Below are 22,496 nucleotides of genomic sequence, written 5' to 3'. Positions count from 1 at the left end.
CATGGATATGGCTACACCTAATAAGGCTTTCAGTGCAAGACCCTAGACATAATCAAGACACATAAACAAGCCTTGGTAGCATCCATAAATGGGTTCCACGACATGTGATGGTGTGCAACTTATGACTATAATGGCATGAGGCGTCAAGCAGTCTCCCTTCCTGTCGATGGCACAAGGGCGCAATGCCTTGTGCAATGAGATGGCTTGATGAGCCATCGGTGCAACATCATGGCCTGCCACAAGACTAAGATGAACTTGGATGAGGCATGAGGAGATGTAACAACAATGAAGCTAACTTGAATGTGATGTCTAATGCTTAGAGAAAGGGTGCAATGCGTTGTGCATGAAGATGAGAAAGTCATGGGTGCAATGCCATGACTTATTGTTGCACTAAGAGAGGGCTTGGACATGACATGGTTTCATAGTAGCAATAAGATAGAGCACATATGAGCATGGTTAACGTGCTCCAAGAGCAACAAGTGCCTACAGTTGCATGTAGCAAGCTGATGGGGGCATGTTGTGAGGCATGCAAGCCTAGAGAGGACTTGGCATGCACACAGACTGCATAGAGAGCATGTAGAAGGTAACTTAGAGATGCTACAACGGGGAAGGAGTGTAGACAAAGAAAAGGCATAAGATGCACATAAACCACATAAAGATGCATGTGACGGGTTGCCTAGAGATGCAACATCAAGTTAATAAAATGCATGGTTAATTCAAGCACATGAGTGGACTAATGCAAGTGACAACACTAAGAGAACATTCAAATAGAGGAGGAATGGACCAAAGACATTTGAAATCTCAAAGTTGGAATCAAATTGGGATTGCAATTTGAGTTTAAGTAGGAGTTCATATTCTTATTGTAATTGTAGTCTTACTAAGACTAAGACTGCTTGTCCCTAATCCAAATAAGAGTGGTTGGTACCACAACCTATAAATAAGAGTTTGGGTAGGACTAGGATTGTTAATTCCTAGTCAAAATAAAAGTAGGTCGTGCCACACCTATAAAAAAGAGGATAGAAGTGCGATCTAAAGGCATCTTGTAGGCATGAGATGAGGGAGAGCCTTCTTTAAACATGGCATAAGAGTAAGCATGAACTTACCAAAGAGAATGTGGGAGCCTTGTTAGCTATGTCTTGCATTGTTATATAAAGAAGAAATAAAATACAAGTTGGGGATTGAGCCCCATAAACCTCATGTTTCTTTGTGGGTTCTCTTTATTGCCAACTCATGTGAGAGTTAAGTAGGTTGGCTTAGAGGGCTTCTAAGCACTGCATTGATAAGAAAAACTAGTGAGAAAGTTTGTGCGTGTCAAAGCAAGGAGTTACCATGGCTTAAGAATGCTAATGTATTGGAGGCAACGCATGAACAAATTGCATGCTTGAAGGTGTATTTTCGGAGAAACTCTTGATGTATGCATGACTTTATTTATAAGAGTGACTGAAGGTTGCAAATAACTTGGTGTTTAATAGGTTATGCTTGAGAGCTGAAATAAGTTGTCGGAGGATCGAGTTGCTTCTTTCACAACTATCATAGAGGAGTTTAGTGGCAAGATCGAGTCCTTTAAGGGGTAGATCACAATATTGAGAAAGGTTGTTATTTGGGGAACTTCAACCATTTCAAAACCAACCCCAACAAAGGTACGAGTGCCTAAGCCAAAGCCCTTTATCAGAGTGTGAAACGCAAAGGATTTAGAGAATTTTATGAGACATGCATGAAGCAATATTTTAGTGTTGTATTCCTCTAGATGAGCAAGTAACCCTATCCACCATGTATTTTTCAAGAGATGCAAAACAATGGTAGCACAAGAGAACCAACAATGATGTTGAGTCATGGAGACCAAGAATTAATATGTGGAAGACCCTAAAAAAGGAGTTGAAAGATCATTTCCTCATTTTTAATATTGTGTGGGTGGCATGGGAGTCTTTAAAAGGTTAAAATAGACTGGATCTATTAGAAATTATGTCAAGGAGTTCAGTTTATCGATATTTGACATCAAAGACATGTCAAAAGTTGACAAGTTGTTCAGCTACATGTTCGAGTTGCAAGGTTAAGCCTAAACTGAGTTAAGGTTGTCTAAGGGGTGTAGGATCTACTTGTAACCATGAAAACAATGGTTACAAGTATGAAAGAAGAGCTAAAAGGAAGATAAGCAATTAACCCGAGAAAAGTTGAAAAACCTTATTATGGTTGTTTTAGTATTATTGATAAGTTCTCAATTACACCTCTGAACTTAAATTTAATTAAGTTTTATTTATTATCTTGTTTTTACATATATATATATATATAATCAGAGCTAAATTCTATAAACAATAATATGTATTTATATTTACATTTTTTATTATGGTTTCTTATATCCATAATCTAGATAGATTATATATTTATAAAATGATTTATATTTTTATATGAAAATTATGCTGTAGGAAAGAAAAAGTTGTACAATTAATTCAACGAAACAAAAGGAATTCTGAAACACGGTACGAGGGGGCTTTTTATCATCACCAACAAGAATTGAATTGAATAAAAGAGCTAAATTTGCTTGATTGGGAAGTAGAAAGGAAAGCAGCGTGATATTTGGTAAAGCAGAACGCTGGTGTCGGGCCACAACCACAAGGCAAGCCGCGTGGACGTACTTGGTCAAAAAGGTCAAAAATAAAGTCTACTTCACAAGACTGCAACCACCGGGCAAGCCGCGTGAACGTACTTGGCACTCACCCACCATGCTTCTCTCCTTTTGCTTTGCTCCTTCCAGGCACTTGTCTATATCTACAATCCTCAGTTCATACCCTTTAAAATTTAATCCAATGGCCAGAGCTAAAAGTACTTGAATCCAATGGTCAGGAATAACCCCATCTTAATCCCATGGCAAGAAAAAATCCTGTTTAAATTCCAGGGCCAAGTTTCCTCCCTTCTAATTCAAAGGCTAGATTTCATCCCTTTTGATTAAAAGGTCATATTTAATCCCTTTTTAATTAGTCCAAGGAATATAAAGAAATATAAAATCTCACTTTACTACTGCAAATTAAGAAAAAACCTCTACACTATTAGCTATGAAAAATAAAGTCAAAAGGGAGGTAAACAAATAACCCAAAAAAGGTTGAAAAACTTTATTATGATGGTTTTAGTATTGTTGATAAGTCTCAATTACACCTGACCTTAAACATAATTAAGTTTTATTTATAAAATTTTTAGTTAAAGTTGAGTTCTCAATTAGAATATTCACATGGATTTAATTATGTTCAAATTTCACCATGAAGAACAAACTTAATTGAGGTTAAGTTCTCATGTAAAATATTCACTTAAAATTAACTGTAATTGAGTTATAATTTATGAAGGACTTAATGGTGGTTAAGTTCTCAATCAAAATATTAACTTGAATTTAAACTATGGTTGGTTAAGTTTCATTTTATAAATAATAATTCAACTGCTATTGAGGGCATTTTAAATATAGATAATTGCAATAAAACCTATGAATAAACGTGTTATATTTGTCATTCCAAATAATAAGTTCATCCAAGTATTTAATTGTTAGTGATTCTATAAGATTAAGTCTATCACATTACTATAAATTTATATAATTGTTCATCCAATATATTCACAATAATAATCCACGTTGGACTTGCATTGTTGGATTGAATTAACCATGGACCTAATCCCTAAAGTGTGTATATATTTTAAAAAAATAATAATTTATATGTGTATTATAATTTGTTTTATTATTTTTTAATATTTCATCCAAAATTTCTATATTTTAAAAAGTTGATAAGATGATTGTCTCAAAAACATTTTTTGAAAAACTACTTTTACTAAAAGCATTTTAAATAAAAACACTTATCAAATGCACTTTAAAAATTTGTTTGACAGTACTTTTAGGAAATATTTATAGTATAAAAATGTTTTCAAAATAAAGAATAATGTGTTCAACAAAATTTAGAAAGTATTTTTAAATAATTGAAAAATCATTTACAGTATTCCTAGAAAAAAAAAACATTTGACAGGCAATCATCATAAAAATACTTTCATTAAAAGTATTTCAAATAAAAATAATATCCAATGCATCCCAGATAAATTTTTGACTCTTCGAAAAAATATATCCATATATATTAGAACAAACATACAATTATGTTGCATATCAGCACATGATGTATCTTAGAAAAAATGGTATTTTTACGCAATGATGGGGAATAAAGGAATAAGAAGTTTGTATTTTCCTAAAAGATGCATGTGGGATTAGTTAAAAGATGCCTTTGTGAAGTTTGCCTTACTTTTGACGCCCGTCTGCTCACCTACCAAGCAACCTCCTCTCTTGTTTAAAAATTTTCAAGCATTTGTTAGAAGATTCTTAAAATTATCTTTTTCTTCTTCTTTTTTTTTTTTTTTCTTATTTATTTATTTATTTATTTATTTTTAATAATATCAAATGAGGCCCATGAATGGAACCTACCAAAAGCCTTGTGCATGGCCGACGTATTTGATATTTTAGGATTTCTTTTTAATAGACAAGCATTTTCTCACACATCAAGTTTTGAAACTCACTTTTTCCTTTTATTTGGTTTTGAAAATGAGATCAAATATACAAATATTTAATTAAGGTTTATAAATGAAACAAAACCTTAATCTCATTTAAGTTCTTTTTAAATGAAACTTAATCATATTACAACTCAAGTCATTATAATCAAGCTTTCTACAAATGAAAAGCAAACTTAACACCGGTTAACTTTTTTCTAATAAAACTTAATTATAGTGTAGTTCAAAATATCATTTGATTGAAAGCTTAACTGTATTTAGGTTTTTTTTTCTTTTATAAATTGAACTTAACTCCCATGCAATTAAGTTGAACACCCTTCATGAGAAATTAATAATAAAAAAGTGAAATGTAAAGATAAATATATTATAAAGAGATGGTGAAATGAATATAATGAAAAAAAAAATGAGAACGTGATTTTTTTTTTTTAGGCAATATAGTTTAGATGAACATGAATAAATGGTGGATAGAGCATTATGAGATGATAACTAACCAAAGTGTCTTGTAAAAACTAAAGTAAATTAAAAATATGATGGATGATCATGAAATGAGAAAGAAGGAAAGTTTGAAGTCACGGTACTTAAAAATTAAGCCATGTAGTGAGAGAGATTATGTTGGAATCAATGTTAGAGTGAGAAAGTAAAAAAAAATTGTTTGAAAGATAAATGAGTAGGAAAAAAACTAAAATGAACAAAATAAATGGGAACACCATGCTTTTGGAGGAAAACAAATTAAAATGGTAAAAAAATAAAAAATATATCATCTTTTAGCAAAATTAAGGAAGGATGTCATTCTTGCCATTTGATTATTATTTTAGCCTATCAAACCAGATAACCTTAAAATAAAATTCTAGAAAAACCAATCAATCCATCAATTTCATCAACCATGGTGTCCGGTTGGCGACCCAACCTACCAATAAATTCTTAATGGCTCAACCACCTCACTATAAATAAATTATACAAAATATTATGAAATAAATAATAAACATTAATTTCTACAAAATGTTAATGCAAAGTACTCTCAGCTTATTACAATTAATGTTTTAATATCCCTCATTTAAAAATAAATTTTTTTTTTAGCATGTTGAGATAAAATAAGTGGGTCAACAAAGACCCTTCTTCTTCGATGATCTTACAGACATTTAATTTACTTGTTGCAGATGCCACTTGCTCATTGGTATTTCTGCTTTGATTTTCTTTCTCTGTTGTAGAATCGTAGTTTTTAAGTAGGTCATAAGTAAATTTGAGCCATTCCTTTGTTTTTTGAGTTGATTTCTATGCCTCACCATGCAACTTGTTTACTCTTATTTTATTTCTATTTCACATGCTGTTGGTATGTGATTCGTCCCTAGCAGTGGCAGTGGCAATGGCACCATTTGATTCGAGGTTCGATCCCCGGCAACGGCGCCATTTGATTCGTGCCCAATTGGTGTCTCAGCTGATTTGTGTTCAGCTGGTGCTCCTTGATTGAGGGAGTGATCAACAAAATTTATAACCTATAACACTATATACTAGGGTAGCAAAGACAAAGCTACTATAGCATAGTGGCTCTAGGATCGTTCACTGGGATGGGTTTTCACTTCACAAATGATGTTAATTCAAAGTTGAATTGGTGCCTTTTCATTTCAAGATTAGCTTTAAAAGAAAACATAAAGATGTTTGAATGAAAAAGGTTTAGGTTTAAACTAACCACAAATAGTAACTGATTTTACTTACAAAGAAAAGTGTTTCTTGGAGTTTCAGATCACTAGGCTCAGGTTCCTCATACAAAAAGGGAGTTCCGGTCACTTGTTTCTTTTCCTCGCATTAGAGAATTAACATATAGTTCCTTCTCCAACCGGTGTTGTACAGATGCTTCCCATTAATGGGTTCAAACACTAAATCCCTCTCACTGATGCACCTTGCAATGGCTCATACCTCTCACCTAGCACTTGCCATTCAAGATGATCTTTAACCTTGGACTTCCCTTCAAAAGCTCGCAAGAGATAACTAATGGATGCCTCCTTGGAGTCCAAAAGCTTACCAAGTGTTGGCTATTCTAGAAAATCCTACCTTCAAGTCACCTCCCAAAGGCTCGCAAGGGGTAAACTAGTGCATTTCCATGGTTGGAAATCACTTGCCTTACCAAGTGTTGGCCCAGGTGACTCTAAGGTGTTTTAAGTTAACTAAAAACATAGAAATCACTAACGGGTCACACTTTCTCTTCATTAAAAACTAAAACAACAAAACTTCCAAATTATGTATGTGGAAACTTACCCAACTTTCCTTACTCCAGGAGACAAAAAGCTTAGCCTCTCATCCTCTGTGGAAAAACCCTCAGAGTTTGGTTGGCTAGAAAATGAAAATGAAAGAGAAGACAAGAATATATATGAAAAACAGAGCAAGTGCTCTGTTCTTTGATTCTATATATGATATCTCTATTACATACTTCTCCGAGCGTCTCCTGAGAGTGTTTACAAGAGAGTTTATATAGGAAGGTAATTTACCCTTCCTTGGATACTTCCTAGCTAAGGAATTACATGAGTGGTTGAATACAAGGAGAAAATGGAAATTTAGACACAAAAATCTGAAGAAAAATATCTAAAAGAGTCGGTGCAAAAATATCGGGAAGCTCTAGGAACATTTCGCAGGTGAAAAATGGTGTCTGCGAGATTTCGCAGACACTCAAGAGGGCTGCGAAATATTTTCGCAACAACAAGTTAAACTCGCAGGGCTGCGAAATTGGCTTCCACCTTGAGGTTCTCAGCGTTCCAGCTTGCAGCATGTATCGGGTAGCTTCAGGAGGAATTCCATAGCACTGTACAAAAAGGCTGCGAAATTCTCGCAACAAAAGGCTGATTTCGCAACACTTTGGAGTGATCTGCTTGCAATGGCTGTAACTCCTTCGTTTCAACTCCAAATCGCGCACCGTTTGAAGAATTGGATTCTTGACTTCATGAGCTTTGAAATGGTATATAGAATGTAGAAAATGGACTTCGGGAAGTGCTCCAAAAGTGCGAAAGAAGACTGCAGCTAGCTTTCCTCTGTTTTCTTCACTCTGTTTTTCCTCTCTCCTTGCTTCTCTCCTTGCATACTTTGAACGACTTTGGCAAAGGGCTATGGAGCTCCAAAGCTTGGTTCTTCATGAATTTGAGCTCTTCATTGCTTTGCCATGGATTCCAAATAACTCTCCTCATTCTTGACTTGCTTTGGTGATCAAAATACTAACAAAAACACCAAAACTTACACAAAGTGATCAAAATTGCTTTAAAGGGTCCTTAACATGCCAATTGAGTTAAAAGGCCTAAACTACTACTCAAAAGTGTTTAAAAGGATTAATTATAGGCTATCAAATAGCACTTTTTGAGTAGTAATCAGTATGCTTAAGAATGATTGTAAGTGAGAATTTGGGATTAAAAGGGAAAAAAAAAAACTACTGGTCAAGAAATAGAAAAAATTCGGGGTTGGTTGTGGTGATGACTTTGACAAAAAGATAAAATTGGAATATGTTTATACTTGAAAGGGAAATTTGTTATCATTATTAGGCAGTGCTTGTAATATTATTTGATGGTATCAATATTATTTATTAGTAAAATAACTAACATGGTGTTTTAATATATTTTTTGTTTTTTATTTTAAAAACAAAAAATAGTATAAAATTTTGAAAGCAATTTTAAATTTTTTATATTTTATACTATAAATCTTATATTTTTAGGAGAGGGATATAACAATTCTTTTTTAAAATAAAAAATAATAATAATTTTTATATAAAATATAGGAACTTTTAAAAATGAATTACCTTTAATAATAGGGAAGTCTATTTTTGTAAGAGGTAAGTTACTAATATTTTATTTTTTAACAAATAGAAAATAATTCGAATCATACTTAGAATTTTAAAATGTACTAACTAACAACAAAAATAGAAAACATGCAATACAAACTTCTTTTAAATAACTACGATGGTCAATTGGTCCTTTCTACGAGTACCCCCAACCCCTCTTCCCTTTGCACAACCAAGCCTTACTTGACTTTGACTAAATGGGGAAGCACTTTGTCAAGCTTATTTTTTTATCTACGGCATAGAAGGATCCTTAGTTGTGTGTAGTGGCTCAATGAGTTTCTTAATGAGGTTTTTTCATCAAGTGATATGCTTTTGATAAATTATATCCACCACTTTTGTAATATAATTAAGAAAACAAAGTTTTAAAAAATAAAATAAAATAAACTATGCAAGAGAAATGAGATGGAACAAATATGACAAATTCTCAAATTTGTCCTATTTAACTTTTTTTTTTTTTTTTTTTTTTTTTGGAGGGGGAATGGGATGATAATCTATTTGAATAATAAAACATGGTAAAGATAGAGTTGACTCGTCTTAGACCCACCAAACTACATCTCTATCAAGGAGTAAGGATGAAAATATCGGTACTTCGATTTTACGGATATATCGAAGATATATCAGCGGATATTTTGGAAAAAAATATTGATAAACCTAAAATTGATCAAAATTTATAAACATATAAGAAAAACTTCATAAAAATATAATTAGAAATATAATGATATTTTAAAGTTGTTTTATTAAATAATTTGATATATTTATAAAATGATTTAGCATATTTGATAATAATATCGTATGCATCGATAAAAATATGAATTTTATAAGTGTATATTTATTATTAAATTATATATAATATTATGATATTTGATTATAATATGTCTAATTTTAAAATATATAGTAATGTTCACATTATGATCCATTTAATTCAATTGTATTAAATAATATAAAATAAATTATGATATATGTATAATTTTTTAATATTTAATTAATTATTAATGATATTAAAAACACGAAGAAAATTATAAATCCAAGCCATGCCTCACTTCCACTAAATGAGAGATTGGAGTGGACTCGGTGAAGACTTGTACTTCTGCATAAAGTAAATAAAGGGGTCCACTTCTTGTGCAAATTGGTCCTGGAAGCGTGTTAAAGGATAAATGAAAGAAAATGCAACTATGTGAATGATAGAAGACGTAAAGATAGTCATGAGATGTGTGAAAATGAGAAAACAACAGCGAGAAAAGCCCATAAGTGGATTCCATCCCTTTCCTTGCTCCTTTTTCTTATGTATGTCTAGGCTCATGGATTTCCATTCAAATGGGTTTTGTTAATTTGTTGTCATATTTCCATATTTCTATATAGTCAACAAACGCGACATGTTTAATAAGCAAATTCTCTTATAAATCCTTTATTTTTATTTTTTAAGTTTTCAACTTTTCAAAAACCTATCATGAAAGAGAAAATCGCATTAACAAATGACAGCTACCATTCGGTTTCACTGATGATGACTGAGGAATATACTGAAAAGCTTTGTTGAGTATTATGGGGAGATGGGTGGAAGTTCCTCCACAAAAATCATGGGAAAGTTCATGGAAATTCAAAAGCTAGCATCCAAAGACTCATTCTCTCCAACTTTTTTCCCTCTATAATCCACTGAATGTAAAAAGGGATGGGAGAGAAGAATCATAGCTATTTCCTATTTTCTTGACTTGACTTGGAATGCTGTCATTTCTAGTCAGAAATTTCAGGCTTCCTTCCTTACTATTTGCACGCCTGACAACGTGATTAAAGTTGTTTAGGAAGATAGTTGGAAGCCACTTACCTCCCCAAGTTGTAAAGGAAATCAATTGAGTACAGTAATACTACTATTGCAAATTTATAAAGATTTTGTATTTTTCTCTACCCATCAATAAATCAAGCTTTCAATGCCAAATTTTTTAATTTTACTTATTATGTTAACCTAATAAAATTTCATTTTCTATTGTTGAAATTTATCTTTATTCTTTTTATCTAAGAGAAAAAAGAAATGATACTTTAGCTATTATCATATGAATTCCTAGGAAATAAAAGAAAAAAACAAGTAAATTGAAGTGCCAAAAAAAAAAAAAAGGTAAAATATAAAGAAAGGAGTCAGAAAAAGCATGGAGAGTGCAATTAATAATTGAGGTAGGACTTTGACTCTCGTGAACCCCCCACTGTTACTCAATGCTAAAGGATTGCAGCCAATCAAAGATGAGAGAGAAGAACTAGACATCCTCATCACCATCGTCCCAACATTCAAAAGACCCCTTTTTTGTCTTCTTCCAAATTCTGTTCTTGTAATTTTGTTACAATCCAACCATGGCTTCCACTAGCAATCCCAAGAGACCCTCTTCTTCTTCTTCTTCTAATTCTAAATGGAGGTACGATGTGTTCTTGAGTTTCAGAGGCGAGGATGCCCGCAACAACTTTACTAGTCATCTCTAAAGAGAATAACATAAGTTGTAGATCATAACTATTACTATATTTATTTTTATTTTAACCCAATTTTTGAATTTTTGAATTTTTTTCTTTCCTACAGGATAATTTACAAGTCAAACTTTTTAATAAGCAAATATAAACTAATGGGGTTTTAGATAACTTTTTTTTTTTTAGACAAGAAGTCTAAGGGGTTTGGTTAATCCAATGTTTATATATATATATATATATATATGCTTTGGATTTTATGAAAACATCAATGCAAGTCTTAATATTGGTAAAATTTTTATACCAATTGAAGAAAAAAAGGGGGAAATGATATATAAAAAAAAAAAATCCTTTGAATAATTTATATGAAACGTTTATTAAAAAAAAGTCTATGTATAGTAAAATTGTTGGATTGATTGACAATCTAATGAATAAATAATCTAATGTGCAATGTACTATTAATGTTCTATATATATATAACATATATGGTCATTATGCACAAGGGATGAAAATCTAGCCGTTGGATTAAAAAGGGTTGATTTCAATGTCACATGGAAAGTAAAAGCAAGGCAACTGAGTGGAGGCAATAGTTTTATTTTGACCTTCAACGTGCTTTCCTCTCTTAACCCCATGTTGATGGGAACATTTTCTTTACTTGTTGCAGAAGCAACTTATTCCCCTCGTATGCTGCAAGTTTTGTAGTCATCTTCACCAAACACTTGTCACCGTTTTTAGTTATTACTAATGGTCATTCTCTTGTGTTCAAATTCCTCACAGTAGCATTCTTCAATTACAGCTCTTTTTCCATTTCTGCTTCACAATTAAGAACATTTAGCTTCATTATTCACTTATTGTTAGCTGTACAAAGCTACAGCTATCATTTTGCTTCAGAATTTCTTTTGATTTGTTCATGGAGTTTTTGGAATTATATAAATCAATTATGAGACTACATATTAATATAAATTAATATTAAATGGAACGTATTGCTATTCTCCTCACATCCCATAGTTGAGTGAAATTTTAGTCCTCTTACATTTTTTTTGAATGTAGAAGGCTGAAAACTCCATTATTGCACTCCAATAGATATAGGTATGCTTTCTTATTAATTTTCTTAATGATTTAGCATGAGATTCTTGGACAGTGAATAAAGGTTTTATCATTTATCAATTTTCTAATAATTAGTGTGCGATGAAGTTCTTGGGCGTGTCTTCTCTAAAGCTGAGGAAGACATCATGCTTGGGCTGAGAAGAAGAAAAAGTTGCAGCATCCATTATGGAGAAGTAGAGACATGAAGAGATTTGAGTTACCACTCCAAATTACCTGTAGAGAAAAGTGCTTCTATTGATTAATATAATTCTGAAAAGGAGAATAAGAAGCAGAAGATTGAACCTGCGGATCTAAGAATTACAGATGTTGGTGAGAAATCCAAGCCATGCCTCACTTCCACTAAATGAGAGATTTGAGTGGACTTGCTAAAGACTTGTACTACTGCATAAAGTAAATAAAGGGGTCCACTTCTTCTGCAAATTGGTCCTGGAAGCGTATTAGAGGATTAATGAAAGAAAATGTGATAGAAGAAGCAAGACAAGACACTGTAAAGATAGTCATGTGATGTGTGAAAAGGAGAAAAATAATGAGATGCGCAGAGCATACTGCAACGGGCCGCTCCAATAATGAGATGCGGCCAAAGTAATGCTCGGAATGCAGGCATTATTAGGACAACCCACTTCCATCAACTGTCGAACCAAAATATACAATTGAGTCATTTTCAAGCCCATTTATATTTATGCAGTCCGATCATAACTGATGCACATTTGAGTGTTGTTTGGATTAAGTTTCCTTGTTTTTAAAAAATGTTTTTTATTTTTTAAAAAACACAAAGTAGCAGTAACTCAACTCTTATAGAAAATGCATGAATAAATAATCTTCATATATTCTTAAAACCTACCATGAAACTAAGACAAAAGATTCTGTTTTTAAAAATTAGAAATAATTATAGCACTATTGGACTGTTAGTTCTCTATAAACTGTTTTAAAAAACAAAGTGAATAAAGACCAATTTTTATTTTTTTTATTTTTTATCACTTTTAAAAATATATACACTATGAGAAAATGAGGAGATAGTCACACAACTTTAGTCAGGGTTAGCAAAACTCATGACCAAAGGGTGTGTACAGTTGTGTTTAGAGGGGTTAGCAAAAATCATGACTCAAGGGTTTGTATAGTTAGTTGTGTTTAAGAGAGGTCCGCCTCTACTAGTCATGATCGTACCAAATTCAAGTGGGTAAATTTCCTGGAGTACGGGGCTGTAGTACAACCATAGAATGGTTGTGGACATGGTATTTCATGGGCAGTGGAAATAGGCCCAATATGCCAACAGTGGGCCAAACGGTAGAGACTGGGTCTGCATATAAACCCAATTCTTTGCGGCCCTATCTCTTTCATATCCTTTTTTTTTTTTTTTTTTTTTTTTGCAAATATGCTCTCTGTGAACTAATTTCAGCAGCCCTAGATTACAAACTCCACAGATTTCGTATCCAATTTAGGGCAAAACTGCAGTTTGGAGGTTTTGGTTTAGTTTTAATTTTTTTAGTTCTTTCTGGTTTGTTTATCATTTTTATTGTATGATTAAGAAAATTAAGGCTAAATTTTTGTAGTTTGTTTGGTGGAGAAAAGGCTCGATATATACTTAAATATCATGAAAGTTAATTTTCTTTATTTTCTTGACAACCAAATAGACATAATGCTAGTAGAATTAGATAAATTCTCAATTTGAAGAAATTCATTAGAAAATTGTTGACAAACTAAAAAAATATTTGCACAAAAACATGTCTTTTTCTTGGTGGAACCATCACTAATTTTGTTGTTATCTTTGCCTTTTTCTTCATCTTTAATTGTGAATATATATATATATATATATATATATATATATATATATATATATATATATATATATATGCATGTCTTGATTAAATTTTCTTTATTTTCCCCTATAACTGTGCATGTTAGTAGATCTGTGTAAGAGAAGATACTGAAAATCACCACTTCAACACCTACACATCAACGCCCAATAACGCAATATTTGTGCTATTGCTAAGCCTAAATTTCCTTTACTTTTTGTTTCTCATTTCTCCCATACAAAACCTTTTGTGGTTGTCGTGGGACTATAAATACCATCATGTATTCTCTTGGCCATATAAATGGAATTTGCTATGGTTTGCCATCTCTATGTTGAGCCATATTCAAACCTGAAATTCTTTTTGTTCTATTTTTTATTTTCTGTCTTCCTATTAGAGCCATTGGGCATCATCAATATAAATTAAAGCTGACTCAGCATACTTGCCTCCCTTTCCATCTATGACAATAGTAGGCTCAACTCCATTAGCACTCAATATTGATCTACCTTAATCCTTCATTACTAACAACTCTTTGCTTGGCAATATCATGAGCTTTAGATCTCCAATAAAACTAGATTGGAACAATTTTCTTTTATGAAAATCCATCATCATTACGACTATGAAAGGACATGACTTAGATGGTTATCTATTTGAGACACAAACCCATCCCAGAAAAGCTGCTACAACAGGTTGGTGAGGCATGATTGAAGGAGTGCAAACAAAGAAAGGGCTTGAGATGTGCATGAGCCGCACAAAAGTGCATGTGACAGGTTACCTAGAGATGCAATGTCAAGTTAATTGAATGCATGGCTGATTCAAACACATGAGTGGACTAATGCAAGCGACAATACTAAGAGGAATTTCAAATAGAGGAGGAATGGACCAAAGACACTTGAAATCTCAAAGTTGGAATCAAATTAGGATTGCAGTTTGAGTTCAAGTAGGAGTTCATATGCTTATTGTAATTGCAGTCTTACCAAGACTATGATTGCTTGTCCCTAATCCAAATAAGAATTATTGGTACCACAACCGATGAATAAGAGTCTGGGTAGGACTAGGATTGTTAATTCCTAGTCAAAATAAGAATAGGTGGTGCCACACTTATAAAAAGAGGATAGGAGTGCCATCTAAAGACATCTTGTAGGCATGAGATGAGAGAGAGCCTTCATGAGACTAAGCATGATCTCATCAAAGAGAATGTGGGAGTCTTGTTATCTTGCATTGTTATTTAAAGAAGAAATAATATACAAGTTGGGGATTGAGCCCCATAAATCTCATGTTTCTCTGGGTTGATCATCTTCAGTTGACATGCCAATGCCTTGATATTGTTTTAAAACAAACTTCTTGGGATTTCCCTTATGTGGTGTTGCTTTTGCGGTGGGAGCCCTAGAAATATGTGTTGTGAATTGAAGTCAAATGAGCTCCATTCCTGTAATGCAAATTAATGAGGGGGATTATTCTAGTGGGCTCTAGTGAAGGAGCAGAAAAGCAGAAGCAGATGAGAGAAAAGCTCTTGTAACAGAACCTAATCTTCCAGCATCCAACTGTTTTTTGATTGTTTTTCTTCATTCCTAGAAATGGGAGGACTAGGCAACTAAAGGATTCACACTTGTCAGAATATATAATTATTGTAAATAATATTTTACTCCTGTATGTAATTTTTCTTGTATAGGGTGATAATCCCTTTGATGATGACACATGTATAGGATTCACACTACTTTTTTTTTTTTTTTAAGTTGAATAAAAGTTTATATGTGTGTTTGACTAATTTTATTTAAGGCGTTTATATATATTAATAATAGTTAGAAAATATTACTTATCATATAAATTTTATTTGAACTTATTCAATAAATTCTTTCATGTATTAATATTATTTTTAAAAAAAAATCATGATTTTGGTTTAGTGTTTTTTGAGAAGGTGTTTCAAACTCCTATTTAGATTATATATATTTTTTAAAAGAAATATTATATAAAATATTTCATAACTTTATGTGTGATTATAATTAAATTTATTAGAAAATTAATGAAAATATCTCTATAAATATTTTAGGTCATGGAAAGAAAAAGTTATGAGAGAGATAAGATAGAGATGTGAGGAAGTGCGAGAGACATATGATGGAATAAAATAGTTCATTAGGGTGGAGATGTAAGAAAGAGTGAAAAATAAAACCAAAGTTTATATTGACACTTTCACTGGTACAACAAGTGATATCAAAGTTTCATATTTGAAAGTTTTTAATTTTAAAATAAAACCAACTTCTTAGTTACAAGGTAAAACAAAATGTCCTAGGAGGCTCTACGAGTTTAACATGAATAAAATTAAAAATAAAATAAAAAAATCTCTTCTTTATGCTTTTTCTTTGCCACTTTACCTTTTTGGGCCCTTTCGGTGTAAGCCCACAACTTGGAAGGTCGCATCTCCATATGTTGTGGGTCAATATGTTTGTAAGGAGAATAATTTCAAAGTTTATTTACGGATAGTAAAATCATTTTCTATAAAATAAAATCATTTTATTTTATTTTTTAGAAAACTTAAGTAGATTTTTTGCGGTTAAAAAAAATATTTCTACCCTTCATAGTTGGATTGGATATTCAGTTGAAAAATATATGAAGTTTTAAATAATTTTTATTGAATTATAATTGGTTTGTCATTCTTTTTTTAATTATTTTTTAGAAAAACATTCAAACATGGGCGTTGGAGTACAAAAATAAATAAATAAATAAATAAAAGAAAAAAAAAGACAGTGCTGCAAGTTGAATGTCATCTAACTTCGGTTGCATCTGAACACCCTCTCCTAAGTTGAAGAAAAACTGCAAGACAAAGCATGTCGGTGGTAGTCTTTTATGGCATATGCTTTGTTTGTTCATACCTGGATTGGAAAATAATTGTGACCAAACGTGTACGGTGCCTCAAAATAAAAAATAACAAAAAAGGAAAGAAAAGAAAGGAACAATTCGATACCTTTCCTATGAAGCTGATAATGTGAACAAGACTTTCTGCTTTTTTTTTTTGCCTGTTTTGCTTTATCTTTTCTCTTTTGTCGTTTAACACGCTTTCCTCACCACTTCCTTTAGCAGAGGGAGTATATATTTTCTTGCTTGTGGGGAGACTTGGCCTGAAATATTTCAAGTTTTGCGGGGAGACTTGGCTTCAGTTACATTCACTTGCCACGGCGTTTAGTTATTATCATTGATCATTCTCTTTTTCAGATTTCGCAGGTGTATTCTTCAATTATAGCTATTTTCAGATTTGTAGTTCTCTTTGATAATACAAAGAGCTAACATTTTGTCTCTGAATTTCTTTGGTTTTGTTCATTAAGTTTTTGAATTATATGAATCAATTGTGAAACTTTCCCTTTCCTACAGGATAATTCAGACTTGACAACTCATATCCCAAGCTTCATCTCTCTACTGCTCGGTAATGGCTTCTGCTGCTGCTTCTTCTTCTTCTTCTCAAACGCGCTATGATGTGTTCCTCAGCTTCAGAGGAGAAGACACCCGCAATAACTTCACTGCCCATCTCTATCACGCCTTGTGCCAGAAAGGAATCAACACTTTCATCGATGATGACAAGCTTGAGAGAGGCCAAGTCATATCTCCTGCCCTTGTTGCAGCTATCGAAAACTCCATGTTTTCAATAGTTGTTTTGTCGAAAAATTATGCATTCTCTAGATGGTGTTTACAGGAATTGGTGAAGATAGTAGAGTGCATGAAAAGCAGGAGACAGAGGGTTGTCCCAATTTTCTACAATGTCGATCCCTCGGATGTGAGAAGACAGAGGGGCATATTTGGAGAAGCATTGGCTAAACATGAAGAGAACTCGGAGAACATGGAGAGGGTGCAGAGTTGGAAGGATGCTCTCACTCAAGTTGCAAATTTATCCGGTTGGGATTCAAGAAATAAGTAATTTTCTAAAGCCTTTTTCACTCTTATTTTTATTCTTTGATTTTTAACATTGTCAATTTAAATGCTCTTGCTAATTCACCTATTACTTTTTACAACATAGTGGGTATAAGAATATTGCATATATTAAATGATTGAAGGACTAGGTACATAGAATTTAGAACTTTTTTAGTACACTTCTTTAAGGGTAGATTTGAGATTGACTACGTCTTCACACATCTCTTATTTCCTTTATTTTTATTATTTTTTTATGGATAACTAGACTCATTATATGTTTATTCTTCAAATATGGCAGGAATGAGCCTCTACTAATCAAGGAAATCGTTACAGATATTTTGAATAAATTGTTAAGTACATCTATTAGTGATACTGAAAATCTGGTTGGAATAGATGCTCGCATGCAAGAAATAGAGATGCGATTATGTTTGGGGTCTGATGATTTTCTGATGGTAGGAATTTGGGGCATGGGCGGAATAGGGAAAACAACCCTTGCTAGAGCTATTTATAGAAAAATCACTTGTCAATTTGAAGCATGTTGTTTTTTTGAAAATGTTGGGGAGGATTTGGCAAAGGAGGGTTTAATAGGATTGCAACAAAAGTTTCTTGCTCAACTATTGGAGGAACCAAATCTAAATATGAAGGCACTCACATCTATAAAGGGAAGGCTCCACTCAAAGAAGGTCCTTATTGTTCTTGATAATGTGAATGATCCAATAATATTGAAATGCTTGGTTGGAAACTATGATTGGTTTGGTCGAGGAAGTAGAATTATTATAACCACTAGGGATAAGCGTTTGTTAATTTCACATGGAGTACTCAATTATTATGAGGCTCAGAGATTTAATTATGACGAAGCTTCTGAGTTCCTTACACCCTATTCATTAAAACATAAAATTCCTTGTGATGATTTCATGGAGGTTTCAAAAGAAGTAATTGGTTATGCTCAAGGCCTCCCATTGGCTCTAGAAGTTTTAGGTTCCTTTTTATTTAGCATGACCAAAGAAGAATGGAGAAATCAATTAGACAAACTGAAAAGTACTCCTAATATGAAAATTCAAGAAGTACTTAAAGTAAGTTATGATGGGCTAGATGATAAGGAGAAGAATATACTACTAGACATTGCATGTTTCTTTAAAGGAGAGGATAAAGATTATGTAATGGAAATACTAGATGGTTGCGGCTTTTTCTCACTTAGTGGAATACGAGCTCTCATTGATAAGTCACTCGTAACTATTTCTTGGAGTAATGAGATAATGATGCATGACTTAATACAAGAAATGGGTAGGGAAATTGTTCGTCAGCAATCCCTTGAAGAGCCTGGTAAACGTAGCAGATTATGGTTTCATGAAGATATCAATGGCGTATTGAAAAAAAATACGGTAAGAGCAAAAAAAATATATGAAATTTATTTTATGTAGCACAAATTAAGATAAGAAATCAAGAATTGTTTTACTTTAAATATTTATATGTTGATAAACTTTAGTAAGATTTTATGCATTATGCATGCTTTTCACTTACTCTATTTCTTGGCCTGTAGGCAACTGAAAAAATTGAAGGCATATTCCTCAACTTGTCTCATTTAGAAGAGATGTTATACTTTACCACTCAAGCCCTTGCAGGGATGAATAGACTTAGATTGCTCAAAGTCTATAACTCTAAAAATATTTCAAGAAACTTCAAAGATACCTCCAATATGGAGAATTGCAAAGTGAACTTTTCCAAGGACTTTAAATTTTGTTACCATGATTTGAGGTGCCTATATTTTTATGGATACTCTTTGAAATCATTGCCCAATGACTTCAATCCAAAGAATCTTGTTGAGCTCAGCATGCCTTATAGTCGCATTAAACAACTTTGGAAAGGAATCAAGGTAAGATCATGATCTATTCATGTTATTTTCTTTAGAGTATGCAATGTTTACAAAAGCTAAATTTAAAGTCAAGTTTCTTTTCATTGCAGGTTCTTGCAAATTTGAAATTCATGGATCTCAGTCACTCTAAGTACTTAATAGAAACTCCAAATTTTCGGGGAGTCACCAACCTCAAACGGTTAGTTTTGGAAGGATGTGTGTCTTTACGTAAGGTGCACTCATCACTTGGAGATTTGAAGAATCTCATTTTCTTGAATTTGAAAAACTGCCAAATGCTAAAGAGCCTTCCAAGTAGCACTTGTGATTTGAAGTCTCTTGAAACGTTTATTCTTTCTGGTTGCTCCAAATTTAAAGAATTTCCTGAGAACTTTGGGAGCTTAGAAATGTTGAAGGAACTTTATGCAGATGAAATTGCTATAGGAGTACTTCCCTCCTCTTTTTCTTTCTTAAGAAACCTTCAAATATTATCCTTTAAGGGATGTAAAGGACCATCATCTACGCTATGGTTGTTGCCAAGAAGAAGTTCAAATTCCATTGGTTCCATATTGCAACCTTTGTCAGGTTTACGCTCTTTAATAAGACTAAACCTCAGTAACTGCAATTTATCGGATGAACCAAACCTTAGCAGTCTTGGCTTCTTATCATCGTTGGAAGAGTTATATTTAGGTGGGAACGACTTTGTTACTTTGCCTTCAACCATCAGTCAACTTTCTAACCTAACGTTGTTGGGGTTGGAAAATTGTAAAAGACTACAAGTACTTCCAGAGCTTCCATCAAGCATATATTATATATGTGCAGAAAATTGCACATCATTAAAAGATGTCTCATATCAAGTACTTAAGTCACTACTTCCAACTGGCCAACACCAAAAGCGCAAGTTCATGGTGAGTTCTCTCTATATCCTATATATCGTTGCTTTAACTATTAAAAAGAAAAGGCCTTGTAATAAGTTGTGTGTTTTATTTTTGTAATTCCTGAGATCTTGTTAAAGTATGCATGAGAGATATGGAGACAGTTTGTTATGTTTCCTTTTTTTTTTTTTTTCCTTATAAAAAGAAATTAAAATTTAAGTTGAAAAAAGAAAAGTGTATTCAAATAATACATAATTTAGTAATAGATGTTGCATGAAGGAAACCAAACCAACAATTTCTATCGATCAACATCCTAATCATTTTCATTCTACAGGTTCCCGTTGTGAAACCGGATACAGCCTTAGCGGTTTTGGAAGCATCTAATCCTGGGATTAGAATACCACATAGGGCAAGTTATCAGAGGATCGATCCCGTTGTGAAACTGGGTATAGCCACAGTGGCTTTAAAAGCATTTATTCCTGGGAGTAGAATACCAGATTGGATAAGGTATCAGAGCTCAGGGAGTGAAGTAAAAGCAGAGCTACCTCCAAATTGGTTTAATTCCAACTTCCTGGGTTTTGCTTTTAGTTTTGTCACTTGTGGCCATTTCTCTTGCCTCTTCATGTTGAAAGCGGATGTCTTGTTTGATTGGACATCCAGGGACGATTCTTCCTCCGTTGATATCATTATTGTCGAAATGATTTCCTTTAAGAGAAGGTTGGAGACGGATCACGTGTGCCTGTGTTATGTACCACTTCCCCAGTTGCGGAATTGCTCTCAAGTGACTCACATCAAGGTATCATTTATGGCAGTCTCCAGGGAGGGTGAGATTGAAATTAAGAGGTGTGGGGTTGGTGTAGTGTACAGTAATGAAGATGGGAATCACAACAATCCCCCAATGATCCGATTCAACTCTATCTCCTCTCCTCCTCCTCCTCCTCGTAGTAAGTCAACCGTTGTCCTTGAAGAAATCCATGAGGAGGAACCTAGTGGAAATGGGTGCTCTAATGTTGATGGCTCAGAAGAAGTGAGGAGGAACCTAGAACTGCTACTGTCTGCTCTGAGGATCGGTCTGAATCAGATATTCGGCCACAGAAATGCTTGAAATGCAGGCATTAATGAGGACATCCCGTGATCAGGAGAAACAGACCAGATAAATGCTTAATATGCACCCAAACCTTCCCATAACATCTCTTGGTGGGTTGTGTGTTTCTTTTCTTTTATTTTCTTTTCTGCTGTTCTTTCTTATCTGATTTTGAGTAGATGTCTTAATTAAGACCAGTTAGAACTGTTTAAAGCAAGAATTAAAAGATCCGGTCATACTGTTCGAAATTAGATTTGCTTAGAATTACTCTCCCATCAATTCCTGAAACAATTTGATGAATAAGTGATATTGTTTCTCACACATCTTCAATTTCATGTGTTAAGACACAAATGATTGCATATCACTAGAATCATTGTGGAGTCCATTTGTATTTATGCATTCTCCTTCACTAATCATGGCGACTAATCACAGAGTCCCCAGGTCTGTCTCTAGGTTGATCATCTTCAGTAGACATACCAATGCCTCCATATTGCTTTTGCAGTGGGTAATGCAATGCAATTAACTGGGGTGATGTATTGACGAGGGGATTATTCTAGTGAAGGTGGAGGAGCAGAAGCGGAGGCACGAGGAGAATAGAGAAAAGGTCTTGTAACAGAACCCAATCTTCCAGAATCTAATTATTGTTGCATTGTTTTTCTTCATTCTACGTAACTAAAGGATTCACAGTACTCTAAATTGTTAGATTCTTCACTAGATACATTTGTCACAGGTTTCACTACTATGTGAAGTATCAGTTGCCATGCAGCCAAGTGACTGCATGCTTCAAATTAAACCTCAGCAGAACCCTGACCACCCTTACATTTGATTGCATTCCTTTTACTGTCTCTACCTTGCATCGTACTTCACAAGTCTACATTTGATCTCACACTCTCTTGCTTGGCCTCACTTCTATTTGGTTATAATTTAAATATGGCATTTCTTGTCTGACTTCCTTTCTCCATTGTAGAACTGTTGATTTTAAGTAGGTCATAAGTAAATTTGAGTCATTGCCTTGTTTTTTGAGTTGATTTCTATGCGTCACCATGCAACTTGTTGCTTTTTTTTTTTTTTAAAATTTTTTTTTTCACATGTTGTTAGTATGCTT

General features: G+C 33.3%; 1 protein-coding gene and 1 long non-coding RNA gene across 5 annotated transcripts; one reads left to right on the top strand and one right to left on the bottom strand.

Annotated features, from left to right (window-relative positions):
* Nucleotides 1-12,075: 12,075 nt before the first annotated feature.
* LOC132253199 (uncharacterized) lies at nt 12,076-12,430 on the bottom strand. The gene is made up of 2 exons (XR_009464979.1): nt 12,176-12,430; nt 12,076-12,106 (listed from the first exon to the last, which is right to left on the bottom strand). It is a non-coding gene; the product is annotated as an uncharacterized LOC132253199 (long non-coding RNA).
* Nucleotides 12,431-16,750: 4,320 nt separating this feature from the next.
* On the top strand, nt 16,751-22,109 carry LOC100261954 (disease resistance protein RPV1). 4 transcript variants are annotated; one of them, XR_784920.3, is made up of 6 exons: nt 16,751-17,586; nt 17,882-18,965; nt 19,124-19,456; nt 19,546-20,340; nt 20,642-21,504; nt 21,894-22,109. XR_784920.3 is itself a non-coding variant. In XM_010647608.3 (6 exons), the coding sequence occupies exons 2-6, from the start codon at nt 17,105-17,107 to the stop codon at nt 21,410-21,412; spliced, it is 3,465 nt and encodes a 1,154-aa protein (XP_010645910.1). In that variant the 5' UTR covers nt 16,751-16,902; nt 17,050-17,104; the 3' UTR covers nt 21,413-22,109. The 4 variants fall into 4 exon arrangements, 2 of the variants coding, with proteins under 2 accessions (XP_010645910.1, XP_059590819.1); XR_784921.3 differs by having other exon boundaries at nt 21,824-22,109; XM_010647608.3 differs by having other exon boundaries at nt 16,751-16,902; nt 17,050-17,586; nt 20,642-22,109.
* The last annotated feature ends 387 nt before the right edge of the window (nt 22,110-22,496 follow it).

This window comes from Vitis vinifera, chromosome 18, assembly GCF_030704535.1.
Source record: "Vitis vinifera cultivar Pinot Noir 40024 chromosome 18, ASM3070453v1".
In the NCBI taxonomy this organism is placed as follows: domain Eukaryota; kingdom Viridiplantae; phylum Streptophyta; class Magnoliopsida; order Vitales; family Vitaceae; genus Vitis; species Vitis vinifera.
Note: the sequence above shows the minus strand (reverse complement) of the source record. Positions and strands in the feature narration are given on the sequence as shown.